Source organism: Melanotaenia boesemani, chromosome 2, assembly GCF_017639745.1.
Source record: "Melanotaenia boesemani isolate fMelBoe1 chromosome 2, fMelBoe1.pri, whole genome shotgun sequence".
Lineage (NCBI taxonomy): Eukaryota > Metazoa > Chordata > Actinopteri > Atheriniformes > Melanotaeniidae > Melanotaenia > Melanotaenia boesemani.
The window spans coordinates 31,971,642-31,993,283 of record NC_055683.1 but is presented as its reverse complement, the minus strand read 5'-3'; the positions used below and the strand labels follow the sequence as shown (position 1 = coordinate 31,993,283).

At 39.2% G+C, this 21,642-nt stretch overlaps 1 protein-coding gene and 1 non-coding gene across 6 annotated transcripts in view; one reads left to right on the top strand and one right to left on the bottom strand.

Annotated features, from left to right (window-relative positions):
* cacnb1 (calcium channel, voltage-dependent, beta 1 subunit) overlaps positions 1-19,286 on the bottom strand; it is a 34,579-nt gene extending 15,293 nt beyond the window's left edge. For 2 of the 5 annotated variants that reach the window (XM_041971731.1, XM_041971740.1), the window contains exons 1-2: positions 19,010-19,284; positions 14,092-14,178 (exon numbers count right to left, since the gene is read on the bottom strand). In XM_041971731.1, the coding sequence (XP_041827665.1) occupies positions 14,092-14,178; positions 19,010-19,099 (177 nt within the window). In that variant the 5' untranslated portion in view covers positions 19,100-19,284. Of the gene's footprint in view, positions 1-9,500; positions 9,688-14,091; positions 14,179-19,009 lie in introns of those variants that run through there. The other 3 variants (XM_041971713.1, XM_041971723.1, XM_041971748.1) reach the window with 3 other exon arrangements.
* trnac-gca lies at positions 14,729-14,800 on the top strand. The gene has a single exon. It is a non-coding gene; the product is annotated as a tRNA-Cys (tRNA).
* Positions 19,287-21,642: the final 2,356 nt, after the last annotated feature.

The following is a 21,642-nucleotide window of genomic DNA, read 5'->3' as shown; positions in this document are numbered from 1 at the left end:
CTGTCAGATTTTATCTGAATTTACACTGACCGGCAGAGGCGCCACTCAAAGCACCTCTGATGGCCAGTCACAATTCATAAAAATGCATAAAACTTAATACATAATCATCGTTTGACGTGGAATGTGAAATTGTAACATGCTTGTGCGCTGCCAATTGTTTTATTCAGAAATGAATGCTAGTAGGTTAATAAAACCTTTCAAATACTGGATCACAGCCCCTAGCTCTATTCTCAATAGGATGTATTTATCATACTGATTAATCTTTTAATATTAGCATTATTAACATAGACAAATCAGATTTGGATCAAGCAACACAGAATCTGTTTGAGGTAGCTAGGAAGGGTTATTTTATTCTCATATTATTTATTTCACCTCCATAAGAAGACAGGGCGACAGATAAAAGCCCCACGCAGGATCGGAGATAATTTCTTCCACTTCAATGTGTCTAATCGCGGGGGGACATCCAACACTCGCTGTGCTGCGACTTCCTGCTCGCCGGGAATCCCGATTACGTCACCCTTCCAGGTGGGCTATTCCCCGACACGCTCTGATTACCATTCCAAAAGGTACTGTATGCAGCCCCCAACTTGAACATGCGCCTTCTTCAACATTCGCACTTGCTCCAGAAAATTACCATCTCTTAGGCTCCTCCACCACCACTTTGACTGTGGATTGATACGTAAATGAGCCGCAATGAGGCAGCTGAACAAGTGACCCAGTTTTGTGATTGTTGCACATTGGGTAAGAGTGGTCAAACGAGTCCAGTTTGTGTTGTCATGCTACCAGAAATTCAGTAGGCTAGTCGGTCCTAATGCAGTGAATTTCCATGTTAATGTTGCCAAATTCAATAGCATAGCAAGAGATGAAAAAAGAAACAACGATATTTCTTCAACATGTTAACCAAAATATTTACCTCTTAAAGCATAAACCAAGTATTTACAACAAGCAGTGTGCTTTTTAACGTTAACGTGTGCCATAGCCTACTGCACCGCTGTTCCTCCTTCCAAGTCTTCTTTTTTATTATATTGTTGTTTTATCATCTGAATATACTACAACAACACAGAGAAAATATATGAAAGTTTATTTTACGCTGGTATTTGCGCAGCAGAGTTTTCTGCCGCCGGATTTGTAGTCCAGGAACGGAGAACACAGCTGCTGCCAGGAAAGGTGGATTACATTTTGTTAAAGCACAGCAATCTCCGAGTAGCCTATTATAAATCTCAGTGGCAAAATAAAACACACTGGTCTGGTTTAGTCTTCACTCTGAAATGGTTCAGTCAGAGGAATATAAAGCTGTTTTAAAAATGTTGAGCAAGCTTAAAATAAACATTCATAGGCTATCTATGTGTTTTAGATTAACACAATGATAAAACAACAATAGGCTATAATGGAAAAGAAGACTTGAAAGCAGGAGCAGCGGTGCAGCATGGCAATGATGCGTTAATGGCTCGGGTCGCGGGTTAAACATCAGTCTGGTTCGGATTTAAATGGAATAAATACATTGGTGACGAGTCGGGTTCGGGAGTCATTCTAACGGGTTAGAGCAGGTATGCGTAGCAAAACGGAACCGTGCAGGACTCTGCTCTAAGCAGTTCGGACTTGGTTGACCTGGAACCATTTGACAATAAAATCTGGAGCCATCCTGCAACGCGCTCGCTTAGGCGTCCAGTTAAACCGTGTTTATTCAACCAGTCCCTACTTCATTGCATTCATTCTTTCCTCATAGCCTACGTGCACATTTTTTTCAAGATTGTTTATGTCAGTTTTGTTTTGGAAAATGAAAAAGGAGTCTTTGCGCAGAACTTATAACATTATTCTAATCTTGCCACTTGCCTATTTTATTATTGTGTATTTTTGTAATAACATGTAAATTCACTATAGGAACCAACTAGTCTACTGAATTTTGTGTGACAACACTAACAGAACTGTTTTGACAATGCAACAATTACAAAACTGCGGCTCATTTACTTATCAATCCATAGTCAAAGTGGTGGTGGAGGAGCCTTGGAGATGGTAATTTTATGGAGCAAGTGCGAATGTTGAGGAATTTAGCCTTTGTTCAAGTTGTGGGCTGCATATATGCAGCCCACAACTTGGTATACCTTTCAGAATGATAATAAACAGAACAAGACACACCAAACCAGGAGCTAAGACCACGAAGTTCAGCATCATGCTTATCTATCTTTGGCGTTTTTACACCAACATTTTCATACACTGGATAATGATAATAATTATCGATTAAAGTCACGGATAAAACTGCTGTTGTTAAAACACACCCATCTCTTACAAAATCTAAAATGTAAAACAAAAAAAACAACAAACAAAAAATCTGGATCACTGTAGAAATATCTTTATTCATTGCTGATCATCTGGCCATTGAAGCGTTTTTATTTGGAATTGGGAACAAATATTTTCCACCCTGTTATATTCTGTTCCACTCTGTTATGTTCCATTCCACCCTGTTAGTAAGGTGTTTTTTATTTTTTTTTTTTTTTACTAAAAACATTGAGGACTGTGAACCTTGTTGCACCATATTAGGAAGTGAGGAACATTAAATTGATTTTGCTTTTCTGTTCCCAGGTCAAAAGGAATGTAATTATCTCTCATTTGAAATACTTGATTATGCTTTCCTTCTTGCCTTTGTGGAAACAGAAACGTGATAATCTCTCACTTGAAAGCAAGCTGGGCGTACAATAGTGTGATGACGATGAAAACTCACATGACCAATGCTCAAAGGGTACATGAAAATGTGAGAAATGGTCAAAAGCACAAATACCGTTTGTGGTGAGTGAAACTATACAGCACAGTCCCTAGCTCTTTTCAAGCACACTCCTCCCCCCAAGGAGTATGCTTGAACAGCTAACGGCAGGTAATGGCTGTGTTTACAAATGTAAAGGTGCTAATTGTTGGCCATTGAATTGTTAATTTCAAACCGGGCAGCCTTTTGGTTGTACTCTGGGCATGGTAGAGGGATAAGAAATCTCTGGGTTTTCTAGTGTTAAACACTGGAAGCGTCGCCAGCGGTCTTTTGATGACCGCCAGTCACGCTACCATGCTTATAGTGTATTAAAAACTAAACGGCTGAACCTGGTATTTTAGGACTTTTATTATATAGTTGTTGTCTATAGTTTTACCTGCTTACTTGTTTGGAAAAGTAAACACATCAATATTTACGAGCAGTTTAGCACGTCTAAACTTCCACAGAGCCGCTCAGGGAGACTCTTTCTCAGCCAAACTGTCGTATATCACGGCTATGGAGTTGTAATAAATGGCCGCCCTACTCTGCTTCTGATTGGCTGTAAGATCACAAACCCTGTGTGATGATAGGCTGCTGGTTCCTGTCATTCCTACCAGCCTTTGCGCATGTGCCTGCTTCAGACAGCGGGCAGGCAGCTGTCCCACCGCTGATACACAGTTGTATGACGTTTTATCCCGTTTTATCACTAGATCGCTATGAATAAAATCCAGGGAGACTTCATTTCACAGTATAAACCATTTATTTACTTAGGATAATAGCACTTTGAGGCCTAATTCAGAATATCGGTTGGGCTGGGTCCGGACTTTTGTGATCCCTGCTTTACACATTATCAGTATTATGTTATTTTTACCTGCCGATATTACGTTATGATTTTGTCAATATTCAGTTATGCAGCAGCTGTATCAACCCCCACTGTGAATAACTTACGTTGCAGTCAAATGACCGCTGGCAGCGCTCCTCGGGATGTTTAGAAAGCTCGCTGCTAGTGACATTCACCACTTAGCCGACTTGAGGAGGTTGTGCTTTGCCTCATAACACCATTAGCTACACATGTCGGCTTTTTTGATACATTTATTTGACGCCATTTTCAAATCAAATCATTTTTTAAATGTTGGCAAAAATGCAACAAATGAGCGACACAGCTCATTATAAACTGTTTAGAGAGCAGCAAGATCAAATCACTGCTCCTCCCCGTGGACAAAAGAGGGATTGCAGCTGTTTTTTTACTTGGGCTGCTTAGGGGCAGAGCCTCGCTGACGACGTCATTGCGGGGGATTACATTACCCCCACAGACCTGTGAAGGATCGGCCAAGGATCAGTCAAGGACCAGTCAAGGACCAGTCAAGAACCAGTCAAGGACCCATCATGGAAACAGGGGAACTTTTAAACCGCTACTACTGTATGCATCAGTGTGAGATCAGTGTCCCATTGGACACTGATTTAAAGAATTATCCCCAGTACTTGACACCACAGGTTGACACAGAAGTGTCGCTACTTTTGTAACTAATCTAAAGCATAATCCACCTTTTAAACTCTATTTACTCTTGGCTTGGCAGCACCCAGGGCTTTTTTTTTTGTTTTTTTTTTTAGATGCAAAAAAATTATTTTTGCTGGAAACTGGAAAATAATATAGGTGAGGAATAAACTCTCTTCTTACCAGGAAATGTTGCACAGCTGTATTTCCTGGTCAAAGCTCATTAAGAAACTTTTTTTCTTTTGTTTTTTAAAATGAAAAAACGGCGGCTGTCCTTTTCAGTTTTATTTTATTGGCTTGCTTGGTGACGTGTTTGGACTATTTTGGATATGTACTTTCTCTGGTTACAGAGGTGGCTGTGATTTAGGAAACAGAGCGGGTCTTGTACTAACTGGAGGGTTGGTATTAATCATCCACTTCTCTAGTCTACATGTTTAAGTATCTTTAAGCAAGACACTTACCTCCACAAATACTCAAGATGAGCTCACAGTTGTGACAAAGAAATGCATGTTTTAAATGGACAGATAAAACTGGAAACATAAATCCATTTTCTTTAGAAAATAAAGGTACATTTCCTACACCCTGTTGGCTCCTTTTGAGTTTATTTTATAACAGAAGATAATATTTATAATAGTATGATTAATTAGTGGACAGCTATCCAAGTTCTTATATAACATTCCTGACATTAAAATGCTTCTCTCCATGGATCATAGCTAAGGAAAAAATCTTTATATCTCTAGATCTACTGATATCTCTATAAAATTGTGACTAAATTCAGCGATCCATAGTAGTTTTCTGCAACAACTCCAACATTCACGTTTCAGATTTGCCTGAGTCACATTTACTGGCAAATCATTTATCAAATATTTCAGTGAGCTCAGTTATATAAAAATAGACATTAGGGCTGGGCGATTAATCGATAAAATCGATAAATCGAATTTTCCATTTCTGGAGATTAATCTTTTTGAAAATCGGGATTTTTTTCCATAGTTAGTTAGCAGCAGACTTAGCCCTCCCTCCACACCAGAACGGTGTTTGTCTGACAGATTTTCATTAAAGTGACCCTTCACTCACGCCTGGGATTTAGCTGTGCGTATAACTGCAGTGAAAATGCTGCTCTCTATGAGATGCAGAAATCAACTTAACCCACAAACCCTAGTTAAGAGACAACCTTCATCAGGGGAATTATTTCTGCAGTGGATCCTGTATGATAAGGATCCAGATGGAAAGAGATCACGGATGCATTGTGTCGCATATTTCAATGTAAGATATGAAGTCGTTTATATGGTGGAAGAGCTATGACATTATATGCTTTATTTTTTCTAGCATTCATCTATATAAACAAATGAATTTTTTTAATAAGTTTATTTATGTTTTGTAAAAGAAAAGGAAAAAAAATCGATTAAAATCGGAAATCGGATTTGGTTATAAAAAATCGGAGATTTTATTTTTAGGCCATATCGCCCAGCCCTAATAGACATGATACGAGAATATGAGTTTTTTTATGCTGCAAGTCAATGTTACTGCATTGTTACTGACTAAAAATACTCAAACTGAAGCTTTCAAACTCTGTAACTCTCTTCATTCTCAGCCAGTAAAGAGCAACTTTATTTCCTCTTCTACATGCATGAGCTGTGGATTTACTGTAATGTCTAAAAACCAATACTGCTCCATGTAAAGTTTTACTAGGTTTCAATACTTCTGAGTAGCAGAAATATGTGATGCTCAGTTATAAACAGTCAGGGCACGGTCCAATAAAATATGACTCCCAGGAACAGCAGGAAAGGTCTGGAGCTTTGTTGTTGCACTCACACGGTTAATGATGTATTCTGTGAATATATGTTTTCACTGTGTTTTTTTCCCCCTCAGATCGGCAACAATGCAGCCTCCGCTAAATGTTCTGAGTATATTAAAACAGGAGCTTAAATTGCATAAATGTTCTTGCAAGCACTGTGATTTAATTCCTACTCTGATCTATGAATTTTGTTGTGACTTATTTTAAAGATGTCCTGGTGGCCTCTTGGTAAGACGCATACTGTGTCACAGCAGTGCCCCGGGTTTGATTTCAACTGAAGGTCTTTATTGCAGGCCATATATCTTCTCTGGCTTCCCGTGTTTTCTGTTTGTGTTACTACTGACACTTTCAAATAAAAGCAAAATGCCAAAGTGGATAAACCAATCTTTGTCAAAAATATATCTTAAAGAGAATAGACACTCAAACTGAGTCATGGGTATAAATATATTCAGAGAAAAAACTGGTCATGTGTGGAAACATCTTTGTGTGTGTGAGTGTTTGCACATGCATTTACATGAGATTAATCCTTTTCTATGCCTCTGACTACCATCCATGTGTCCCTGCATGATTCGAAATGAAACGACAAACACTAGTGTTGATTCTAGCTCTGCCACCTGTCGCATCAAGGCGCTCTGTGACTTGGCAACGGTGCACTGAATGTAGACACTCCCAGTTACCAAGACGATGGCTGGCTACTCGGTGCATCCTCCAGCATTTACAACCATTCCCACTTCCTGTTTTATTTACACAAGCACTTAAAGCTATGGCCAGCATCCCACTCAAGTAGGAGGACTGATATTGTGAGTGTCATGTAGCATCTAATGAGGACAACAACAGCAGCCCCCACTTAGTGACTGAGTCATGTTGTGACCCATACAGGTACATCCCTACACAGAGCACTGAGAGAAGGTTGATGGGGGAACCCACAGAAATGCTTTTTTCGAGAAAAAAAAAAAAAACGATGAAATGACATCAAAAACAATCTTGAACTAACCCGCTTGCTAACACAGGTGATGATGCAGACAGAGCAAGATAGAGTAGGAAGAATGAACAATTGCATATATCGTTATACTTCTGAGTCACCCATCCATTTGATTCACGTCACACACAACCAGAAAGAAGAGAATGAGAGTAAATATTGAATAGAAACTACTGATTAACATCAGCTCCTTTCTTTCTTTAAACCCACAAGAATGTGCCGACAGAGTGAACTAATCCAAGAACAAACTCCACATTTTCATTTCTGAAACTCTCCTTGTCGTCCTCTTCTCATTCTCTGATGTCATTAAGTTGCGTCTCTAATTTAGCTGCTTGCTTCACCTCACATACAGCTCCTGTTCAAAATAACTCCAGGCCACCTGATGGCAGAGCTGCTTTTCTATTGGTCAGGCCAAAGACGAGACCCCAGCAGTGTCATAGTAACCACTGCTGCAGCTTGTTACAGGGACCCAGCATGAGCTGCATGAGGAAGGGGATGGAGAGAATATATAGAAACTAAAAGTATATAAAATAAAGAACATAAACAGCAGGGAAGCTGAATAAAAGCCTTCCAACAGGGGATGAATGAGGTACTTCTTCACAAAGAGCTACAGAGGTGAAGCCATGTAGGTTGCCATCTAAGACATGATGGCATTTGGTTTGATTTTCAAACACGAAACTATATATATATAATGTCAAACAAAGGCTTAAACACGCAAAGAGTATAAAAGGTGATGAACTGATTTTTCTCCATTTTCTGAAGAAAGGCTGCCACCATGATAGATTTACACCTCTAACACTGATACTGAATAAATGGATTCAGGAAAAGTGAGCAGAGTGGGGTAATAGGACAAGGAGTGAGGGCGGGGTGGGGTTGTGATTTATTGTCTTGGTTGTCTTGATTGTCCCTTGTATGTTGTACTGCACTGCAAACCAAATTTCCCCTTGATGGACAATAAAGGAACTGAACTGAACTAAAGACAAATGTTTTAAATAATGAGAGCTGAAAAGAGTCACCGTTCAACAAGGAAACCAGTTCAACAGTTTTTTTTATGCAGTAATGAAAGTAAAGCTGAATGAAGTAAAGCAGATTTTTTTTACAAGGCTATGAAAATATTGACTTGTGATAGTTTTGTAATCATTCCTCTACTGCAATTATTTAGAAAGTACAGCAAATCACTTCCATTGTGTCTTTCTTTGTCCCACGTAACAGGGCAAAGTTGAAAGATTTGAAGCTGTTAGTGCCACAAGCAGCAAGAACATCACTGGAGGTGTTGTCAGACTTTGTAATGTATGACTAAGAAGTGATTACCATCAGAGCGCTAACACATACTGCAACCTTCTGCACTGATAATAAAACAGATAAAAATATCTTCACACTTATCACATCAGATGATGTGAAAAAAAAGAAGCAAAAGTGTGAACATTATTATTATTTTTTTGGAGGGTTTATCTTCAAGTCTCCTCAGACACACAGTCTTCACACTCTTCAGAAAAGAGGAACACAACATCTCCGGCTGCTGAGCACAAACTATGATGCACAAGGAATCCAGCCTCAGCACTGCTGTCACATCACACATCAAGCAAGCTTAAGAAAAGGGAAGCTGGAGTAAAAGGGGAAGAAATATCTGTCCCACGGGACAGCCACATGTTCAAAGGACATGTTTCCTGTCTGAAGCTCTTGGCTGGTGGCTGCAAATGGCCATATTTGCTTTTTTCTGTCACAGCAATGTCATGGCAACCAGCTGGACATTGTGGAAATAACCAGAAAGATGAGTCATGAGTTGAGATCCCCATTTTCACAATAGCACAGGAGGGAATCCAAGAACAGGGGCAGGTCAATCAGTCTAAATGACTTTTTGTGAACAAAATGTAATAAAAGTAGAAATATTTAGAAAACAAATTACAGCTAAATAATAAATTTAGTATCAATATCAAGTTATTCGTAAAGGAGTAGGCAAGATTTAAGATAAGTAACAGTACAGGAATACACTAATAGGCTTCATATGTTCATCAAATTAAGATTATGTTCAATTCAGGTGGATGCGTGGGTCTTTAGGGATTGGTCAGGGAAAAACAAACACCCCTCCCCCAATCAATTTGTCTCCTCCATCACCCGGGCATAAGCTGGCTAAACGGGGCAGCAGCATAGAAAGAAGCCGCCTGTAATGGCCACTGTCAGTGCACATAGCAGCAGAGCCAACCAGTGGGACTGGAAGTCTAATTAAAAACACAGCGCCTTTCCAGCAGCTGTGGTCCAGCCCAAAATGGAATCACACAGTACATTCGGAAGAGGGGAAGTACAGACAGTAGCAGAGTGGGATGGAAAACGCAACCAGGCAGTTATATTTCTAAGCAAAAGTGTTAACCAAACTTTTAAACTAATTTATACACACAGGCAAGAAACCCATATACATAGTTTCATAACATGTTTCCAGTTCAGTCACATGCAGCTAAACATGCACGGCTTGTAGATTTATCCAGAGTCTTCTTACCATTACGGGCCTTTGAATCCTCTCAGTCCTCTCCATACCTCGTTTGCCACACTCGCCACACCACGGCAAACCAAGGGGTCAAAGCCAGACTCCACGGACAGAGTTACCGTGTTGCGCGCGTGTGTGTATATGTATGTGTGTGAAATATTTTCTTGTCAGCTTAACAAGTGCGTTTGTGTTTGTGAATGTGTGTGTGTGGTGTGTATGATAAGGGAACAATCCAGAAAAGAGCCCTGTATGTGTGGAACTAAGAGACCGCTCTCTTAACCTCCTACCACTTCACACACACACACGCCCACCCCCCTCCACCTCCACCACCCAGAGGAACGTGAACCTTGTGAGAGGAAAGGAGCTAGAGCTGGCTGGGGGTCAGGTTGCAGGACTTGTGCTACATGTGCAAACTGGGGGAATATATTTAGCCCTTGCTGGGCAGAAACAGGGACGTGAACGCAGTGAGACCCAGAATGAGGTTTGGTATGCAGCCGTCAGCCATTCGATGACCCAGCTGATGTGGGAGAGAACTAGACAGTGCCCAGGGAACTCCCCCCCCCCAACACACACACCCACCCACCTACACTCTTTTTGTGCCATTCTTCCTGGCCTCTGTCCTAATCTCATTCTTCCTAACATCTGTCTGTCTCTTTGTCTACTTACTAGAAAAAGGGAATCAGACCAGGAGTGAGGGGTCAGTGGCTCTGTACTGCTGTAGTAAACAGAGGACACGAAGCACAACAGTCTGAGTGGAACACTTTGAAGAAACTGGTGCTTGACGGCTTGAGTCTTTGAGGTATCTGTTAAATGCTGCAGCACAAAATCTATTCTCCAGAACCTCTAATATTTCTAGTATATTACTTGATTTCCTCAATACTAATTGTAAGACGTACTTAGGAGATTAGTGTGTTAAATGAAATCGTAAAGTACAAAAAGGAGGGTGGTATACAACTAGAAAACTGTGGTAGAAAAGGTAATGTGGCCATGGGGGCGGGGGGAGGGTGACCACTAGAGGACGACATTTGACACAGTGGCCCCAACCACCTCATCCTCTCTTGTATTTGTTGATGGTGACGACACAATCAGCTGTTAAATGTGAAAAAATAGAGCTGCTAACAGATCAGTCAGCTGGTGCCTCAACCTGCCGGATTAAGGAACAAATGCGACTGAATAAATTCAGAATATAAACCCTTAAAATCTCATATGGCATCTGGGACTTATCTATAATAATATTAATGTGAAGCAATCTATTTACTGTACAACATCATCCAAGTCCTAAAATTAGTTTTTTCTACATGTTTTTTTTTTATTAATACAAAACATTTTGTTTTTCTACATTAGCCTGTAAACATTTTACACTATGTAAATTACATTTCTTCATTTTCATTCAATATCTGAAGTGAAACCTGTACTAGAAAAATATTAGACTGGAGATATGACAGAAAATTAGGATAGATGATGATCGCCATGTTTTTATGTATATTGCAAACGTTATCCATTGTTTTATCATCAATGATTTCGACTCATTAGCAGTGTTCTCTTTTGGTCTGATTTTCAGAGGAGGAGCAAGCTGAGTCTGGCTTTTAGGTCTTCTGAGGGAATCTCTGTGTGCCTCATCTTTTAGAGGATCTGTTGACACCTGCTAAACCCGCTGTCTAGTTCACCCAGCAGCATTCAGCCTGATTTTGCACACCTGGAGACAGAGTGTGTATTTATTGAACTCGACACAAACTAACATGGTACAAACACGTAGGCCGCACCCACACATGCTCTCATTCTCTCTCTCACACACACACACATACACACACACACACACACACACACACACACACACACACACACACATAGAAACCTCCTTTGCTTCGTCTTTCCATCCCACTGTGCCTGCACACGGGGAGATTCAGTAGCCTGGTCGCTATGGAAACCAGGCCGAGTGTACCAGCCGTCTCTACCGTTGGTTGATTGTGGCTCTCGTGTGTTTGTGTGTGTGGTGAATGAGTGTGCGCTTGCGTAGGCGTGTGTGAGACTGTAGAGCCTATACAGGACTCTGCTTTCTGTTGTTCCGCTAATATCAGCTATATGTACAACAACCTACATTACAGGATTGCTTCTGTTCACATGGAAAAAGCCTACATGCAGTGACCGTCTCACTGCCAGCGTAGACGAGTAAAATGATAAAACTGGACATTGTAGCATATTTAATTCTTCCAACCAAGTAACATGGCCCTCACACAGTGGGAAAGATTATGTCTCCTCCCAACCTGTAGTCTCCAGTGCATGGGGTTCTTCTCCACCCTGAGTTAATAAAGCACAAGGCAGTGGGAAGGGGGATGTATGCAGGTGAGAATACAGCTAACCTTTAGAAACCACAGGAGAGTTCAGGTCTCTGTGTTCACCAACAGTGATGGGATTTTTTTTCTAAAGCAACACCAGCAATGAACAAGTAAATGTCATTCAGCACGGGGCACATCATTTCCTCTCGCAAATGAAGAGGTCAGGCGGAAAAGGGGGAGCTCGTTTAACTGCAACACAGTGTGGCTTTGAGAAATGTCATGTCCAGACAAGGACTGTTGCCTGGGTCATGTGTGTGTAATGGCTGAACCAAACCTCCTTTTTGTCCATGATTATCAGGAAAATTAATCTCTGCTGCTTGACAATTTGCAGGTTTATTGATCAACAGAACCAATATATATCCACACACAAGAGAGGTCGAGGTCAGATGGGATCAACATGGGGGGAGGCTAATACCTGAGGAACCTGAGGAATAGTTTCTGTCACCAGTTGTGTGTGTGTGTGTGTGTGTGTGTGTGTGTGTAGGGGGGGGAGTTCTACTGATGTACAGTTACAACTATATTGAATTGAATCTGCTGCATAGCTGCAGGAGATTCACTGTTAATTTTATTGTTATTATTCTCTTATTGTATTAGTGATGTTATCAAAGCCATAGACCCAGAGCTGCTTGTTGCACAAACAGGTGAAAAGAGAAAGATGCTTCTAGTTTAAAGACAAGAAAATAAAGTTTTTTTTTGGCACTCTAAATAGACAATCTGGCATGAAAAGTGACTTAGAAATAACAGTGGGGACAGAAGATGCCACCAGTGCAGCTTAAATAAACCCTTTCATCCCTCTGTAGATATGAATCTTGTAGCCAGAGACGGAGCCTGTTTATCACCTAAAGACTAGCTTGTGAGTTTCTGAGATTTTGCTGCTAGTACAACAAATGTAAGAAACTAACCCCTAAGCTGGTTTAACTCTGCTGTGACTAAAATGTTTGAGCCCTCGACTGATTAGTTCTATTCTGTATTATGAAATACTCAATAATTAATCAATCAAATGCAATTTTGCAGGCAAAGCTACTACAAATGATCACCATCTAATTTGGTTTTTAGCTTGTAAGAGAAAACCTGTGTGGGTGCTAAAGGGATCCATCACCTTTTATAAATAAATGTTCTGACATATTTGATATTATGACTGCAACAATAACCCAGAATCTTAATCATTAAAGCAGAAACCTAAAAAAAATCTGTGTGAAGAAATCTGCAGATCTCTTTTTTCCCTCTCTGCTGTGCTTCAGCTCTTCCTCAAAAGTCCCTCTCTATAGAGCAGGCTGTTCTGCACTCAAGAGCTTGTAACTATGGCAACTGTAAAAGTATCAATTAGACACTCCTCTTGGCTCTAACTGGTTTTAATTAATGCACGATAGATTCTTGCAAATAGCATCAGCAGCACAATGAGGAATCAGATTTACTTCTATTGTCTCATCTTGTACTGTAAGGACATCATGACAGTTTTAGCTAATCACCTATATATATATATATATATATATATATATATATAAACTCAAATGGACATCAATTTGCTTGTTTTGTTAGATTAATACATGAAATGGTCATATCTTTAGTCTATTGCAGAGCTACTCAATTGGGTCCAACGATGGCCGCATTCCTGCAGGTTTTCAATGTATCCCTGCTCCAACACACCTGACTCAAATTAAATAGACCCCAAAATCTATGAAGTTCTGCACAATGGCTCATTAATTTGAGAGATACATGAAAACTTGCAGTGCCGCAGCCCTCGTAGGACAGGATTGAGTAGCCCTGGTCTGTAGCAATAGTACAAATCTTCCGATGATGCATAGCAGAGAAAAACAGAAAGTTGTCATGTCTGAAAAGCAAGGATTTTCAAAAATTCAGCATTTTTGCTTGACCAATGACTACTGAAATATATGCTTGGTATGATGTGATTTAAGTGTATTTTTAAAAGCATAAAAAAACAAAAAGGTCAAGTGAATTTACACTGAAAGCTGTAGAGTTTACCTCTTTATAGCTTTTTAATGGTCAGAAAATGTCCTAGTGAGAAATACTAAGTTTTCCTTCCAGAAAGTTTAGCTGATGTTACCATTCTCAACATACAGATGCAAAGACATAAAAGTTATGTACAGTATTCAGATGTGATGGAAAACCACTGACTACCTGGCACTGAAAGCCCCCACTTTAATTAAAGTGAATTAAACTATTTTTCATTAAATGAGATGAGAGGAGAGTTGACGTCTGGTGCTCCGATTAGCAGTCTAACAGAAGGATTAAGTGTGAAATGTTACCTGTCGAACAAAGCTGTTTGAGGTGGTGTCAGAGGAGGTGCTTCCATCTGAGCGCTTAAATCGGCTCTTCCTTTTGGCATACTTTCCCTGAAAAGTCAAAGAGCAGGAGAAAGACGGGGGTTGGAAAGACAGAGGAAAAAAAAAGAAATTGTTTAATTGTGTAGTTTTCCAATAATTAACCTGACATATTTCTTAGAAAAACCTTGTTTCCAGGGAGCTTGCTCACTCTTAACATTTGCAATTGCATTTGTAAAAGCTTCTGAACATGATCAGGCAGTCAGATCAAGCCAGAGATAAAGCGGCAAGAGTCCCAGACCACAGAGGAAGTCGTCTAGAGAAAATGAACCCACTGTGTTCATGAACAGTGTTCATTACTTGTCATTTTTCATGTTCTGATGCAAACTGGGACCTTGTAATCTGATCGTTGGAGCACAGGCAAATGGCCTGTTTGGGTTCGGCAGAGGCTATGCATTGCATCATGGCGATGTGGGCCCATCCAGCCCACATCGCCATGGATACACAATACCAACTAATCACATTTTGCTGGCTATGAGAAGGCTGGCTGTTTAAACCATGAGAAGAAAGCAGGTGTTGAATAACACAAGATATTAACAGTCCTGGAAACCATTGATAAAAGGGGGGTATAGCTCAGTGGTAGAGCATTTGACTGCAGATCAAGAGGTCTCTGGTTCAAATCCAGATGCCCCCTAGAACATTGCTTGTTTTCAAGCAGAGCCAGGTTATTGGCCGCATGTCTGAAAATAGAGCACACTAAACCATGTTTGCACACATCTCTGGCACTTGAAGTTACTCATGATCGAATTTGGTGGATTAAAACAAATCTATGCTACGCTTGAAAAACGAGAAAGACCTCAAGTATTTATGAGTCACTTCACAGCAACAGTCTGTTCAGCATTTGGTTTATCACTCACACCATGAGAAGCAATTAAGTTGGTCCACAAATGATCGCATATGCTTTTTATAACACACTAGTTAGACCCACAATCTCCTACACACACATGCACACATGGGTAAACGCATGAGAAACTGCTTCAAAAATTTCAAATACCCTTATATCTATGGTTCTTCAGACTTGCAGGAGAAATCCGGTGACAGATTAACAAGCGACCCATAATAATTGCTCTCTATTCAGTATTTTTTGTTATTACTGTCACATAATGTTGAACGGAACGCGGTGAGGACCTCAGATGGATGAGGCCATCGCGCCTGCCTTTAAACAAACACTGCTTGTTTCACTAACTGCTGCAAATGTTAAAAACAAACTGCAGCCAAGAGGTTTTCAGTGAGAACAGATAAAAGAGAAACACATCTGTTACACACTGCTGCTCGACAACAACAAAGTCCATTCATTCAACTGAATTTGTCCAAAACCTCCTGTAGCTCCTTTCCATGTGTGCTGTGCACATTTTCTTTTTCTGTTTTTCTGACAGGAAAAGATGAACACAATAATGTCATTTCTGCACAATAACAGTGATATACCCAACAACAGCTACTTCAAAGAGAAGTGAATATAAAGTGATTATGTTCAGATGCAACAGCAGAGCATGACATCACTGTTAAATCTCTGAAAATGCTGTGCATCGACAGCAACATTTCATCATACAGATTAAATGCATCCCAGTTTGTGTATGTTCAAAATTTAGAGAGACAATGGTGTCAGAGAAAAGTTCACAACTTTTACACTGATTAAATTATTTTATCCTTTCTTTTCACACTCAGTGCAGATTAAATAATGTTGCATCTCTGCTTTTATGGATACAAATTGAATCTTTGGCAAAGATGATGATTTCTTATGTGGTAGCTCTTGTTTATAGAACTAGAAAAGGGAAAATGGTCTCATGTTTCCATCATTGCTCACCAGAGGAGCTGATAAATAAATAATTTTTTCATATGCATTCCAGTCTTTCTTGGGGCCATTTTATATCCTTGCCATTTTTCTATTTTTAATTAAGTTTGTGTTTTTATCCTCCTGTTTCTTCTTCTTTAAGTACTACTTTGTCTGTTCACCTACATGTTATTTTTAGGGGTTTAAATCACAAGTTTTATCGAGTCAGTAAATAAAAATTTAATGTTTGATATCACAAATTCTGCCTGTGATAACAGAGACATCACATGCTGATTTAAGACAATCAATTCATATAAAATCACAAAAAGCAACAAATATATCAAATAAGGTTTTATTTCTGAGCTCAATCAGACATTTAAATGAACAAAAAATCAGTTCTTTTAACAAAAACAGACTATTTTGTATATTTTTCTTTCAGATTGTCACATAAATGTAAAGATTCAGTTTTATTTGTAGACATTAAAGCAGGATATAGTGCAAACCTTATTCCTAGAATCTTAAACAAAATATTTTCAGATCATAATTATGATAACCAACGTCGAACAGTTTAAATATTATAGTTATTCACCGCACCTTCAGATGTCAGTATTTTTCTCATCAATACTACATTTAATACTGTATCAGTGCTATTAATTAGATTTATAATTACAATCAAAGTTATTGGCTTGCTGATCATTGAATAAATGCAGATTTATGTATTGTTACATCCCTAGTTTCTGCCTCACTTCCTGCTTGTCTCCACGCTGTTCCTTGAGTATTTTTTCCTTTTAAATTCATCAGGTTGATTGTTTTTCTGTCTTCGATTCTTTTACCTGAACCTTAGCAGCATTTTTTCCCTCATCTACATTAAGGTTCCCTTTTCTCTTCCTCACTTATATGATAAACGATTCTTTGCTGCTCTGAAACTTGCCACATAAGAACACAACATTTTGTACTGTTTGTGCTCCCAAAAATCTTTGGTTTCAAGAAAAAACATTCAAGAAAAACACTCTTCCTTGAATCCAAAGATTGACACTCAAACAGCTTAAATAGCATAGAAATCACACACACATAAAAGCATGCTTTAGGTGGTGATGGCATTTTGACGCCATTTTGTTAAGGCTATGTGTTTTTTCCTCAAACCAACACGAATGCTGTTCCTCATTAGTGCAAAATCCTTCTATTCTGATCACAATAATTGCACCTTTATCAGCAAAAAATTGCAGCTCACTCACCGTTTCATTTTCTAAGATCTGAGGGTGTGAATTTTTTAAAAGAAATGGTCAAATAGCTTGTAAACAAATTTATAGCTCAAGTGATATGCAACGAAAAGGAAGTGAAAACAATAATGAATGTAATTCAGTTTTTGGAGATGTTTTAAGCCACCAACAGAGATGTTAAACAAAATGATCAAATAAAATGATACCGTAACAAAGGAACTCAAATAAGACACTGGAAAAAGAAGATGAAGTAAACTAATGCTCTGCTGGAAGTTTGGTATCTGGGTACCAGTTGATCTCTAACTGTGCATGTTTAGAGGTCCCTCTGCAACCGAATGGTGCTGGTTCCTGTCGGGAAAGGGCAGAAAAATGCCAAGGGAAGTAGGGCGGGGAGGCTTCCTGTTGGTAAACATCCTCCCAGATTAACAGTATAATTAAACAGGGTGTTGTTAGTGAACGGGGGGCTTCAAAATAGGGGTGGTTGTGACAGGGTGCTCATGGGGATCCTCCTAACATTATTCTGCTCACAGAAATCCACACTGATCTGCAATCTGACTGTGATTCTTTAATCTAAGATACCTTCAAGCACTGCATTAGGATGAGTTCTCTAATAATGTTCATTTCTTTTTCCGAGGGAACGCAGAAAACTCAGATCATCTCCTTCAGGATATTACAGATGCTCTTTCTACAAATGCATTCAACAGCATGACCTCCTGCATGTCAACATGAGCATTCTGTTTGATTGAAGCAAGCACACACATAAAAACACACACATACAACCCCTGCTGCCTGGCACAAGGAGGTTGTCCATCTGTTTCTCACCGCAGCCTCTCAGCAGATGAAGATCTGACTTCTAAAAACAGATATGACGAGGTGAGATGGTGAGAGCAGCAAGAACAGAGTGGCAAACTCAAAAAGGATGGAGAAGGAATCATAAGAGCTGAGGGGGAAGAAAGAGATGAGAGGGAGCTGGGAAGAGTGGGAGTAAAGAGGAGAGAGCAGGACTTGGCATGGTTTGAAGCGCTGGTTGTCTGTGATGAGATGTTTTTTATTTTTTTATTTTTTTCTCCAGAGAGACAATGACTGAGCTCAGCGTGGGTGTGTTTGTTCTAGATTTTCTCATCTTACTTTTTTTTTTTTTCATCCATTTACAGATTTATGACTAAACATGCCCGCAACATCCAAGTCACTTCTAAAAAGCCAGAACCTACTCGTGGCTATAAAAAGACCGACACTATCAAGAGATGAGAAATTAAATTGTGAATAACTGTGTCAACTTTTTGAAAAAGTGGGAATGGCACGAGAGAAATTTTCATTCTAGTTCCCAATTTGGAAAAATAGATTTCATGTCCTCAAATAAACAACTTTACAATCACTCTTCCTAACAGGCTTAAAAAGCATAACCAACAGTGATTGATAACAGAAAGCAGCTTAAATCTTCTGGATCTGTTCAGCTCAGAACAGATTATCTGCTTAATCATAGTTTAATTAAATAAAGGTGTGGTTTTCCTAAGAAGCTGTTGGTCAGACAGCATAAACACAATCCTTACATCATAGCGCTGACTCCAAACCGACAGAAGTACTGACAACACACACCAGAGATGCAATTATATTTGATCAGAGGAAAACTACAACATATAAATTTTCTTCCTTTTAAAACAATTAATATGGCCAAATGAGTGTTATAATCAGTGTACACAAGCATTTTAGGCGACTTGATAGTCGAACAACCTGTTAATCCAGAAGTGAAAAAGCCTAAAAACCATCTGTTGCATAAATAAAAGATATAGTATTTCTCATTTCCCCATAAAATATATCTTTCTTTTTTTTTAAGCATAGTCAGTGGTCTTACCTGCGTGTGTGGATGATGGTCGAACATGTCCATTTGGATCTCCTGGGTTGAGGTCGAAGGCGTCCTGGACATACTACTTTTCTGTACCATTTGATTTCACTTTGTTTTTTGGAGAAAAAAAATCTATGTCAGTCTTGTGTGTTTATGATGGTGCCGACTGTCTCATGTTCTTTTTTCTTCTGTCCAGGGAGGGTGAAGCCGCTGATGTAGCTATCTGAGCTGGCTGGTAAAATAATGGCAACAGCTGCCTCCCTCCTGCCTGTAGCTTTACACACCGCACCGAGCTTTACCACCAGTCAAGTTAGCGGAATGACGCGGACACGCATCCGGCCATGGAAGTAACTATTTCTAGTTAACAACCAGCATAATTACACCAGTTGCAGATTAAGTTTCAACTTACAAGGCAATTGTTTAATGTTTACATTCAAATTGTAGGATAATATAAAATGAAATAATAATTGTATTCATTTATTTTAACCTCAAGACAGTTTTCAGCTGTACGGTATGTTTAAATGAGAAAGTGTTTGATCAATCCAAAATGGATTTCTTTGGCAGAACAGTGTGCAACAGACAGACAAACAAAATACAAAACAATTAAAAAGTCTGAAGTGAAGAAAATAACCGGAATAAAATTATTATGTTGTCCAATAAAACCCCGATCCCCACTCCACACACATTCAGCAAAAAGCAAAATTTACATACCAAGCTATTAAAAAGCTACTATTTAAATAAATAATAAAAGAAAAAAGGCACAGTAGTCGTATTTTTATTTTCCTCTTTTCTTTTCTAGATCGATTTCTTGTCGGATCCAGTAAGCTCTTGAGGGCAGCACCCGTGAAAGAGAAATTTGCGTGATTTCATTCTGAAAGCAGCAGTCTTTAGACTTCCGGTGTGTGTCTGCAGATTTCTGTCTGTCTTGACGTCGTTTCTGTCTCCACTGTGCGCTCCACAGACTCCAGCTGGAAGCCGAGGTCCACGCCCCGTTGAATAGACCCCACCTATGCTTATTGAGTGATTTGGAAGCAGCAGAGCTCCAGTGATGAAGGCTGGAGGCATTCAGCTACTACTCTCCCCACACCGAAATTAAAAAACCTGAAGGTCCTGCAGGGTTGACAGAGATGTGAGAATAGCTCAGTTTTATCTTTAGGTTTTTGCAGCAGCAGGGAGATTCTGTGTCTAAAGCCAATGTGATTTAAAGAAGAGGAGACTTATGCTGATGTCGCCTTGAGCAAAACACAGAAGCTCCCCAGGGACCCAGGTCCACAACTGACCTAAGGCTGACCCCACTGTGGATGGGAGAAGGGCTGACTGAATGTTCCAGCAGAGGCAGAGCTTTACTGGTGTCCTGAAATATATTGTAAATTATTAATATGTACAGTTTAAAGGACCCTGAGTGGATTGTTGCACAGCTTCCAGACTTCTGTCATGATCATGCTGAATAAAAGTTAAATGTACCAACAGTGGCCATAATGTATGTAGAGAAACAATTAAGATAGATTAAAAGTTGTATGATGTTTAAAAACAAAATGTAATGATATAGCTGCCAGAACAGTTTGCCGGTTCATTGTATGCTCAATAGACAGAACCAGCCCCTCTGCTCAAAATTAAGACCTTGATCATCAACATGTGTACTTCTGTCTTTCAAGCTTCATAAAAAGAAGAAATGTCAGTATATAGAAACAGGAGATTGGCAAAAAAAGAAAAAAATAATCTTAAAAAGTTGGAGAAAGGATGTCTAAAAAGGTGTTAGATATTTTGGACACTGGACAATTTTTGTGTGTATAGCTCAAATATTAAATTCTGGGTTAATATGGTAAAAACTCACAAATTAGGTTTGATTCTTTGCTTTATTAACTTGGGTCTGTACAGAGGTCTGTACTCTCTGGGTGTTTCTAGTTTATTAACCTTTTATGTATCATGGTTGCAAAATAGACACTGCATATTCTTTCTGTAATTTACATTATTGCATTTTTCCTATAGTATTTCTGTATTTTTGTGGAGAATGCTAACCTGAAGTTCTTTATTTGTACAGACATTTGATAAAATGGAATGTCGTTTCTGAAGGATTTCTGCATCATTTCCAGCTATGTTGCAAAATAGAATATTTCCTGGTTATTTCCTCTCACAGTAAACTAACCAGAAGAAGCATATGGTTGGCAAGGTTGAACACATCATACACACATGCACCGAACAGGCCTTATAATTGTTAATATTTGCCACCAAAATCACATGAACCAGTTTGGCTGTGTTTTATGTTTGAGGATTTGTGGTGCCCTGCTATGAGTTTCAAATCTGTTTCAAGATCTACCAAGATTTATTATAACTGGACAAAAGATAAATGAGTTATACCCAAGGGCAATTCAGGAGATAGAGTGGCTGTCCATCAATCCAAGGAGGATGTTTTGATCCCCAGCTTACTGAGTGCACATTTCAAAGTATGCTTGGACAAGACACTGAATCTACATTGCTGCTGTTGTCATTTGCATGTCGTTCTAGATAAAAGCAACAATGAAATGAAAGAAACACTAAAACTCACTGCTTTAATTTACAATTCTGCATCTCAATCACAGAAAGGTTTATTTAAAAAAAAATCTTACGGATGCAGTCAAAAAACAAAAAACTTAGATCTTACC